We start from the raw sequence: 10,898 nt of genomic DNA, 5'->3' as shown, positions 1-10,898 counted from the left end.
GTCTTGATGACCATGTTGTAAGAGGTGATGAAACCAGTCCGGCCAAGTTATAAGAGGGTAAATAACGAGGACTAGATAACCAGGTTATAAGAGGTTAATTAACCAGTCTGTGACCATGGGTTATATTAAAGGTTATTAAACCAGTCTGTCGGACCAGGTTATTTGGGGTAATTAAACCAGTCTTGGTGACCATGGCTTATTATTGAAGGTTAAAAACCAGTCTGACCAGGTTATCATTAAAGGTTATCAAACCCTTCTGGATGAGGGAGAACCAGGGGTCCTACCCCAGCTGGCCTCATTGCCGAGCCGTTGCAATAGTAGGCGGGGACCTCCGTGACTCGCTGGCTTTGCACCAACACCCTCCACCTGGTGAATAACAGCCGGACGCTCGGGTCGCTTCCACTGGATTCATCCGTCGTTCTCCGAACGGCGCACCGAGCCTCGAGGCGCGCACCACGTCTGACTTCCACACAGACTCCTCCGGGTCTGGGGACGACACGGGACACGCTGTAGTGGACATGCAGAGTGGCTCTTTGGGACGTTGATGGGTTCCCGTGTTTTTTTCCTGGGATGACTACGGTGCCGAGGAGGAGACGGGCATGTTTTGAGTGGAACAAGACGCACCACATTTAGAAGGTCAGTTTCACCGTTCTTTTGTTCCGTTGGTGAGAAAGAAAACCTCCACCTCGCGCATCCTTGAAAATATCAAAGCAGTAGGTGTGGGAAAAACACCAGTGCCGTTGGTTTTTTTTGTTTGTCATTTCCAGTCGACATCTCGCATCATTATAATTCATGTCGCCTTTATTCACCGATTCCGACCCCCCCCCTCCACACACACGCGCACACGCACACACACACACACACACACATTCCCTGTTATGGTTGCTGTTTGACTTCTTCCATTGGGTCCATGATGATGTAGCCTACAGCAGATCGTGTGTCGTGGGTTCTGCAGGGGCATAGCGCGCCTCGTTATGTGCACACCTGCACGGTTATTTACCCACCAGCCGCGCTCCTATTGTTGGGATCCTGGGACGCCTGCTCGGCCCTTTGTTTGGGAGAAACCATCCTAGTTTTATTATTCCCACTCTGTTCGCCCTTGAGGCATTCTGGGTGCCTATCGCCTCAGAGCAGGCCCGTAAGCAAGGGAATTAAGGGTCTTGGGGGGGCTTTCTGATCGTGGACGACTACAGGCACGTCCCTCACCCTACCTCTGTCCTTGCCTAGGCGAACCGGGCACTGCTCGTTACCAACTGCTACGTGGCCGCTTTCAGTGGGGGAACGCATCACAGAGGCGCCCGGAACACGAGCATCGTCCCTGCGGGGTCGTCACAGTATGTCCGTCGACACAAGCCCCCCAGCCCCGCCGCCACCGAGCGCATGGCCGGGCGAGGAGGAGCCGTCGGCGTTAGACGCGCGCGGCTGTCTGGCGGCGGGAGCGATGGTGGCTGTGCCCTGCGACGCGACCGACACGGAGGAGTCGCTCGCGGAGGAAGATGCCAAACCCGAGCCCCCCCGCAGTGCGTCCGCTGGAGAGCTGGTCATAGTCATCAACGACAAGCTGGAGAACCGTATGTACTGTGTGTGTGTGTGTGTGTGTGTGTGTGTGTGTGTGTGTGTGTGTGTGTGTGTGTGTGTGTGTGTGTGTGTGTGTGTGTGTGTGTGTGTGTGTGTGTGTGTGTGTGTGTGTGTGTGTGCGAGAGAGAGAGAGACTGTGTGCGAGAGAGAGAGACTGTGTGCGAGAGAGAGACTATGAGAGAGTGTGTGTGAGAGAGATAGAGCATGTTTGTGTGAGTGAAAGCAAACGTTTGTATGCAAGAGACAATGTGTGTGTGTTTGTGTGTGAGAGAGAAAGAGATTGAGCATTTGTGTGTCAGTGTGTGAGTGAAATAAAAACATGTGTGTGAGAGAGAAAGCGTGTCTGGTTGTGTGTGTTGGAGAGAGGGCGTTTGTGTGCGTATGTGAGAGAGATCACGTGTGTGCGTGTGTGTGCGTGTGTGTGTGTGAGAGAGAAAGCATGTGTGTTTGTGTGTTCGAGAGAGGGCGTTTTGTGTATGTGAGAGATCACGTGTGTGTGAGTGTGTGTATGTGAGAGAGAGTATGTGTGTGTGTCGTTAAGAAGTTGAGCATTTCACTGTGTTTGTCGTGTCGCTACACGCTGTTCACCGCGGTGATCACAGAAGATGCGGAGACAGCCCATCTGCTGCGTTCACTGACAGCAAATCATCTCTGTAGAAGGCTGCATGTCTTCTTGACCTTGCTTTTATGCTTTTCTTCAAACGGAGGAAAGCATTGTATACATGCATACAAAATGGCGAGAGTCTAGAGTGTGAATGCTTTAAAGTTATAATCCAGTAGGTACGGTCTGTGCCGGAGTATTATTGGTACGTTCTGTACACAGGGCAGTGCTACATCCGTTTGTTCTGAGCTGGGGGGCAGTTGGCCGGTCAGCATTAACGATCGGTTTTAATCAGTGCGTAGACAGCTGGGTCAAACACGGACTGATGCTGTGGTTCACAGGATTCATCCTGCAAGATGAGGTGCTAAAGATGTTTGAGTTTAGGTGTTCGAGATGTTTAAATTGAGGTGTTGGACTATAGATGGTGATGTTTAGGTCTAAGAGATGGTTACGCTTAGGTTTAAGGCTAGAGAAGGTTAAGTTAAGCTATTAGAAAAGAGATGGTTACGTTTATTAGGTAAGGGTTGGTTCAGTTTAGGAGTTGGATTAGAGATGGTTATGTTTCGGCGTTACAGATGGTTAAGTTTAGGTATTAGGTTGGAGATGATGAGGTTAAGGATGGGCTAGTTTAGGTAAGTAAGAGATTGTTAAGTTAACGTATTATTTGAGAGATGGTTAGGTTAAAGAACGCTTAGTTTAGGTATTATGTTAGGGATGGTTAAGTTTAGGTGTTCATTTAGAAATCATTAAGTTTGGTAGGTAAGAGATGGTTAAGTTAATTAGGTAGGACATGGTTATGTTTATAAGGTTAGAGATGGGTAGGTAAGGTGTTTGGTATGAGATGGTTAAGTTAATGAGGTTATAGATGCGTAGGTTAGGTGTTTGGTAAGAGATGGTTAAGTCTTTCAGGTAGGACATGGTTGTGTTTAGGTGTCGGCGAGGGCTAGGCTAGGTGTCAGAGAGGGCTAGGCTAGGTGAACGAGAGGGGTAGGCTAGGTGTCAGAGAGGGCTAGGCTAGGTGTCAGAGAGGGCTAGGCTAGGTGAACGAGAGGGGTAGGCTAGGTGTCAGAGAGGGGTAGGCTAGGTGTCAGAGAGGGCTAGGTGTCAGAGAGGGGTAGGCTAGGTGTTAGAGAGGGCTAGGTGTCAGAGAGGGGTAGGCTAGGTGTCAGAGAGGGCTAGGCTAGGTGTCAGAGAGGGGTAGGCTAGGTGTTAGAGAGGGGTAGGCTAGGTGTCAGAGAGGGCTAGGCTAGGTGTCAGAGAGGGCTAGGCTAGGTGTCAGAGAGGGCTAGGCTAGGTGTTAGAGAGGGGTAGGCTAGGTGTTAGGTAATAGATGAGTAATGTGAATAAAGGTCTCAGGTGTTAGGGGTCAGGCTCCGCCCCCTCTCAGGCCCCTCCCTGCCCCTCCGTGTGTCTCAGGTGAGGCGGGGTCTCCGGTGGTCTCCTCGCCCCCCCGCCGGCAGCACTCCATCTCCTACTCCCACCACCCCCACCACGCCAAGACGCGCAAGGGCAGCCGGGCCAGCTCCGTCGGCTACACCGCCTTCTCCCCGCGGCCCTCGCTCTCCCGCCACTCCAGCATCGCCGTGGCCCCGCCCATCGACAGGTCAAAGGTCAAGGACTACATGCTGCTCAGCGTGCTGGCCTGCTTCTGCCCCGTCTGGCCCATCAACATCGTGGGCTTCGTCTACTCCATCATGGTGGGTCTGGGGGATGATGATGATGATGTCACTCCCTGTTGGCGCACGGACTGGGGTTCCCCACCGTGGCGATCGGGATGGTTTGTGTGTGTGTGTGTGTTTAGAGCCAGTCTAACTGTGTGTGTGTTTGTGTGTGTGTAGAGCCAGTCTAACCCTGTGCGTGTGTGTGTGTGCCCGTGTCTGTGTGTGTGTGTGTCTGTGTGTCTGTGTGTCTGCGTGTGTGCGTGCGTGCGCGTGCGTGTGTGCATGTGCGCGTGCATGCGCTCTCCAGTCCCGGAACAGCCTGGAGCAGGGTAACCTGGACGGGGCGGTGCGTTTGGGCCGCGTGGCCAAGCTGCTGTCGGTGGTCTCCCTGGTGGGCGGGACCCTCATCATCATCGCCTGCATCGTCAACCTGGCCAGTGAGTGGTGGAGTCAGCCCAACACGCCTTCTGATTGGCTGAGCTTTTGGACTGGCTTAAGGAAGTTCTTAAAGGGGGCATCCTCGTAGCATGTTGTCTGCAGTAGTCCTTAGACCCAAGATGAGCGGAAAATAGGGTCCAGGTGGAAAGATCCAGTTTTCCATTATGAAGCTTGTTAAAGGTGACATATTATGCCACCAGGTGCGAGTGTGATTAGCCGTTACAAGCGTTTTTAAAAAATGTGTAGCTTCTGACATCACAGTGGGCGTGTCCACCTAGATGTATGACGGATAGATGAGCAATGTTTGCTACAGTCCACTGGGCAGGCTGGTAGACTGATCTATCCAGCACACATCTAGGTGCACACGCCCACCTGATATGTCAGGAGCTGCACACTCACACCTGGTGGTGTAATCTGTCGCCTTTAAAGGCGACAGATTACACCACCCGGTGTGAGTGTGATTAGCCGTTACAAGCCGTTTTTGAAAATGTGCCTCTTCTAACTGATTCTCAAAACGGCTTCTAGTGGCAATTGACCCTCACACCTGGTGGTGTAATACGTCACCTTTAACACCGATGCAGGGCCTCCTAGCCTCAATGGCGCTTGATGCAGCCTTTGTCCCCAGGCACCTCCTCAGTGTAATGTAATACGTTCAAATGTTCTGCGTCGAATGCCAACTTCTGGTGTCACACCCCCAGAGCACTCTGTTGATCGCTTTCCTTCTCTTCTCTCCAGTCAACGTGAAAACCTGAAGGTGGTTCCCCCCCACAGCCAGACCTGGCCCCCCCACCCGCTCCGCACCTCGCTCCACCCTTAAACCCTCCACCACCACCACCCACAGCCAGGCCCAGCACCCGACGCCCCCCGCCCCCTCGAGGAGACCTGCTGCTGGGGTGTGGCCGGAGAGGAGCTCCCTGGAGGGGTCACAGAACAGGATGTTGACCACAGAACTTTAGGGCAGAACCCTCCCCCCCCCCCCCCCCCCCCCCCTCTGTGATACATCACCAAGTAAAACACACACGCTGGCACACACACACACACTCGCTCGCACACACACACAGGAACAAACACACCATGTGACTTCTGGAGCTGGGTTGGGTGGTCTGGACCCGTCACACCTTTGATGTCCTTCTGTCGGTATCACTGCGCCTTGTGAACCCCTGTTAGACGGAGAATCCCCAGAACCTTGAGAGCACCTCCGCCTCCTCCTCCACCTCCGCCTCCACCTCCGCCTCCACCTCCACCTCCGCCTCCACCTCCTCAGCAGCCAGAGGAGCACCGTCACAGAGGCAGAGCCAACAACCAGACACCATTTCCACTTCAGTCTCTGGGGGTTTGAGAGGGAGAGGCACGGCCATCCATTTTGTTCTTCGGGCAGGGGGGGGGGGGCTGAAAAGGGGCGGGGGTGATGACGAAGAGAGGGCGGACGGAGGGAAAAAAGGCTTATGACAGATGAAGAGCAAGGGAGGATTTAAAACTGTCCTCACATCAAAGAGACCAAATGTGCCAAGAACGACTTTTTATTGTCCAGTTTTGGCTCGGGCTCAGAGAAAGCGCTGAAGCGGTCAGAGTGTCCAGAGAAATGTAAATGGAGAGATGTTTCACTGGGAGAACGGTATAAGAAACCCCCTCTACAAGCTGTCACCACGGGCTACGGTCATATGAGTCTGCCATACTGCTTGTGTAGCTGTTAATATAACGTTTTGTACAATATGATTGGAAACCCAAATGGGTCTTAAACCTTAGAACTCATTTGGGTTAAACAGTGGTGGAACACGGACACTAGAATCACCAGCGTATTGACGGGCGATGTTTGATTTGCATTCCAATTTGATTAACAAATGTTTAGTTCACCTGTGGTTGAAATGCTTCTCTCTATTTCCTGTATGAGTCCTGCTCCATCAGCAACACCTGGCTACACCTACACCTGGCTACACCTCCACCAGGAGACGCAACTATACAGACGACCTTCCCATGATGCACTGCTTTCCCAAGATTCTAACCGACACCAAACCCTTAATGTAACATAACTAAGATACCTCAACGTAACCCATCTACAACTTCATGCCTACACTTAACCATATTTAACCGAATGCCTGAACATAACCATGTGTAACCAACACTTAAACTTAACCATCTCCAGCCTGTAACCCAATCCTAACTATCCCTTGATAAGTTACTAACATAACACTTTTGAATGCGCCATGGGACATGTTTATTATGCTCACGCCGTCTGTATAGTTGCACCAGTCGGTCAGCCAATCAGAAGGGGAGGAGTCGTGACATAACCGTGGATCATGCGGTTGTGGTCACTGTGAGTGGGTGGAGGTCTGAGCCTGAAACAGTGATTCCATCAGAACCCTTTTCTATCTTTCTATCTGGATTCTATTGTAATCTCTCTTGTAACCCGCAGACGATCAACGAATATTAATCTGGTTGGTTTAGAAGTTATGCGTTAGATAATGTGATTATTCTTACAACGGCTAAGCTCTATTATATACTCGATATTGGTATAATATGAATATTCTTTGTGGTTGTTGGCATGTTGTGGATTCTCTTGATGAAGCATCACATTCAAATCCAAAGATAATCTGAGTTCTATCAAACTGTTGTATACTTGTTAATATCACATTCTTAATAAACACACCTTGCATGAACGCGTCTTTTTGACTGTTGAAAATAAATTGGTTTCCCTTCTTCCTCTAATCTCTTACCCTCCACCTCCTCTCTTCTCTTTCTGTATTGTACGTCAATTATTCTGATGTATAATGACTATACATGTATTTGTAGGCTAACAATACCGGTATGCCCTTTGGCCCGCTAAATGTCGTCCGGAGGATAATTAAATGAGAAAAGTCTGATTGATGGTATTTCACCTCAACTGTGAGAGATGAGAAACATTTTACTCGGCGCTGCCCTCTGCTGGCAGAAGTAGATATTGCATAAACATATAGCCAATGTCATGACATTGTTTTCCTGTTTACATAATCAGCAGTATTAATTTAGTTGATTTGCTGTGATGACGCAGATTATCCAGATGTCATCATTAATCCCAAGGGAAATGGTTTAACAGGCTGAAACTCGAGTTGCTCATTTGCATTTCCCCTAATTAAAAGAGACCTTGAAATTAATAAATCCGTATTAGTTATTACAACTGAAGGGGCTAAGCGTACAAGACGCCATATTTGCCATTTCAGCACCAAATGATAGTTCCTCAAAGTAGTCTTGCACTTTTATAAAATTCCTTCGAGCCGAAGTTGAACCAGCGACCTAAGGATTTCAGACTCTTTCCACTACAGTCCTCCGCTCTACCAACTGAGCTATCGAAGGCATGATGTTAACAAGTAATTGAGAGATTTACTTTCTTTGATATATTTGCCATTTCTTTCCCCATTGATAATCCTTTAAATCCGTGACCACTTATCCGTGACCACGGATTTAGAAGAAATGGCAAATATGGTGTCAGAGAAAGTTAGTTAGTAGTTGCCAAAATATTTACGAGAAATTCTCTACATTACCATCTACGTCCATGCCTTCGATAGCTCAGTTGGTAGAGCGGAGGACTGTAGTGGAAAAAGTCTGACATCCTTAGGTCGCTGGTTCAACTCCGGCTCGAAGGAATTTTATAGAATTGCAAAACTACTATGAGGAATTATCATTCGGGGAAGTAATGGGAAAATGGCAACTGAAGAATATATAATATTAACACGCTGTAACGCCACACCTTCTATATCTCACTCAAATCATGCGCTATTTCACTAACGTAACCACGTATGTAATCATACGACTCTCGCACAGGCCCCGGTTTTTGAACCGTGCAGAGCTCTGAAATCTGAACCGTGACCGAACGCAGAGGGAGCAGAGAACCCTCTAAAGCCGGGACCACGCTATCAACATTAAGGGGAAGCGCGGTCACGCCAGCAGCACTTAAAAAAGTGATTGCGCTTCACATTGTGGTTGGGGTTAAACCTTGTATGGTAAAGCACTTTTGCACCGACAGGGAATTCATAGTGTAATCTAGTGTGAAACTTGGCCACGAAAATGGTTAAAAACGGGTGATTCTTTTTTTTAGCTTTCGTTGAAATACCTTCTTATGTATAATCCAATACGCATGCATTTGCATCTAGTCAGATATAGACAATTCATAAAAAAATATATGTGGTGCATGTAACTGTCATTTTTCTGGGTCTTCATGGAAAGAAAAATGAGGGGTAACACTGTTGTTTTTTATTGGTCGTCATTGAAATAAGCATAATAATAATAATAATTGATCCATTTTTTATTGAGCTTTTCTAAGTACTCAAAGACGCTTTACAAATAAGAAATGAATACATACAGACAGTACAGGCAATCAAACAAAAGGGAAAAAAATAAAACCATAACCACTGTCTTCTTTTATTGGTCATCATTGAAAAAACAAAACAAGGGGTAACACTGTCTTTTTTTATAGGTCGTCAGAAAAAAAAACATAAGGGGTAACACTGTCGGTATTTTTTGGTCGTCCCGAAAAAAAACAAAAGGGGTAATACTGTCGTCTTTTATTGGTCGTCCCGAAAAAAAACATGAGGGGTAACACTGTCGTCTTTTATTGGTCGTCCCGAAAATAAACATAAGGGGTAACACTGTCGTCTTTTATTGGTCGTCCCGAAAAAAAACATAAGGGGTAACACTGTCTGTATTTTTTGGTCGTCCCGAAAAAAAACATAAGGGGTAACAATGTCGTCTTTTATTGGACGTCCCGAAAAAAAACATAAGGGGTAACACTGTCGGTATTTTTTGGTCGTCCCGAAAAAAAACACAAGGGGTAACACTGTCGGTATTTTTTGGTCGTCCCGAAAAAAAACATAAGGGGTAACACTGTCGTCTTTTATTGGTCGTCCCGAAAAAAAACATAAGGGGTAACACTGTCGGTATTTTTTGGTCGTCCCGAAAAAAAACATAGGGGGTAACACTGTCGGTATTTTTTGGTCGTCCCGAAAAAAAACATAAGGGGTAACACAGTCGGTATTTTTTGGTCGTCCCGAAAAAAAACATAAGGGGTAACACTGTTGGTATTTTTTGGTCGTCCCGAAAAAAAACATAAGGGGTAACACTGTCTTTATTATTTGGTCGTCCTGAAAAAAAACATAAAGGGTAACACTGTCGTCTTTTATTGGTCGTCCGGAAAAAAAACATAAGGGGTAGCAGTGTCTTTTTTTTTGGTCGTCAGCAAAAAAAACATAAGGGGTAACACTGTCGGAATTCTTTGGTCGTCCCAATAAAAAACATAAGGGGTAACACTGTTGTCTTTTATTGGTCATCCCGAAAAAAACATAAGGGGTAACACTGTCGTTTTTTATCGGCCGTCATCAAAAAAAACATAAGGGGTAACACTGTCGTTTTTTATCAAAAAAAACATAAGGGGTAACACTGTCGTTTTATATCGGCCGTCATCAAAAAAAACATAAGGGGTAACACTGTCGTTTTTTATCGGCCGTCATCAAAAAAAACATAAGGGGTAACACTGTCGTTTTTTATCAAAAAAAACATAAGGGGTAACACTGTCGTTTTTTATCGGCCGTCATCAAAAAAAACATAAGGGGTAACACTGTCGTTTTTTATCGGCCGTCATCAAAAAAAACATAAGGGGTAACACTATCGCTTTTTATCGGCCGTCATCAAAAAAAACATAAGGGGTAACACTGTCGCTTTTTATCGGCCGTCATCAAAAAAAACATAAGGGGTAACACTGTCGTTTTTTATCAAAAAAAACATAAGGGGTAACACTGTCGTTTTATATCGGCCGTCATCAAAAAAAACATAAGGGGCAACACTGTCCTTTTTTATCGGCCGTCATCAAAAAAAACATAAGAGGTAACACTGTCGTTTTTTATCAAAAAAAACATAAGGGGTAACACTGTCGTTTTTTATCGGCCGTCATCAAAAAAAACATAAGGGGTAACACTGTCGTTTTTTATCGGCCGTCATCAAAAAAAACATAAGGGGTAACACAGTCGCTTTTTATCGGCCGTCATCAAAAAAAACATAAGGGGTAACACTGTCGTTTTTTTATCGGCCGTCATCAAAAAAAACATAAGGGGTAACACTGTCGGAATTCTTTGGTCGTCCCGAAAAAAAACATAAGGGGTAACACTGTCGGTATTTTTTGGTCGTCCCGAAAAAAAACATAAGGGGTGACACTGTTGTCTTTTATTGGTCGTCCCGAAAAAAAACATAAGGGGTAACACTGTTGTCTTTTATTGGTTATCCCGAAAAAAAACATAAGGGGTAACACTGTCGGTATTATTTGGTCGTCCTGAAAAAAAACATAAAGGGTAACACTGTCGTCTTTTATTGGTCGTCCGGAAAAAAAACATAAGGGGTAACAGTGTCTTTTTTTTTGGTCGTCAGCAAAAAAAACATAAGGGGTAACACTGTCGGAATTCTTTGGTCGTCCCGAAAAAAAACATAAGGGGTAACACTGTTGTCTTTTATTGGTCGTCCCGAAAAAAACATAAGGGGTAACACTGTCGTTTTTTATCGGCCGTCATCAAAAAAAACATAAGGGGTAACACTGTCGTTTTTTATCAAAAAAAACATAAGGGGTAACACTGTCGTTTCATATCGGCCGTCATCAAAAA

General features: G+C 46.6%; 1 protein-coding gene and 1 non-coding gene across 3 annotated transcripts; both read left to right on the top strand.

Annotated features, from left to right (window-relative positions):
* Positions 1-266: 266 nt before the first annotated feature.
* LOC115530928 (trafficking regulator of GLUT4 1) lies at positions 267-5,262 on the top strand. 2 transcript variants are annotated; one of them, XM_030339774.1, is made up of 5 exons: positions 267-636; positions 1,275-1,571; positions 3,596-3,876; positions 4,148-4,277; positions 5,014-5,262. In XM_030339774.1, the coding sequence occupies exons 2-5, from the start codon at positions 1,337-1,339 to the stop codon at positions 5,028-5,030; spliced, it is 663 nt and encodes a 220-aa protein (XP_030195634.1). In that variant the 5' UTR covers positions 267-636; positions 1,275-1,336; the 3' UTR covers positions 5,031-5,262. The 2 variants fall into 2 exon arrangements, with proteins under 2 accessions (XP_030195634.1, XP_030195633.1); XM_030339773.1 differs by having other exon boundaries at positions 275-636; positions 1,228-1,571.
* Positions 5,263-7,810: 2,548 nt separating this feature from the next.
* Positions 7,811-7,898, top strand: trnay-gua (transfer RNA tyrosine (anticodon GUA)). The gene is given in 2 exon segments: positions 7,811-7,847; positions 7,863-7,898. It is a non-coding gene; the product is annotated as a tRNA-Tyr (tRNA).
* Positions 7,899-10,898: the final 3,000 nt, after the last annotated feature.

Source organism: Gadus morhua, chromosome 18, assembly GCF_902167405.1.
Source record: "Gadus morhua chromosome 18, gadMor3.0, whole genome shotgun sequence".
NCBI classification, from domain to species: domain Eukaryota; kingdom Metazoa; phylum Chordata; class Actinopteri; order Gadiformes; family Gadidae; genus Gadus; species Gadus morhua.
This window is presented reverse-complemented; position numbering and strand designations above follow the sequence as displayed.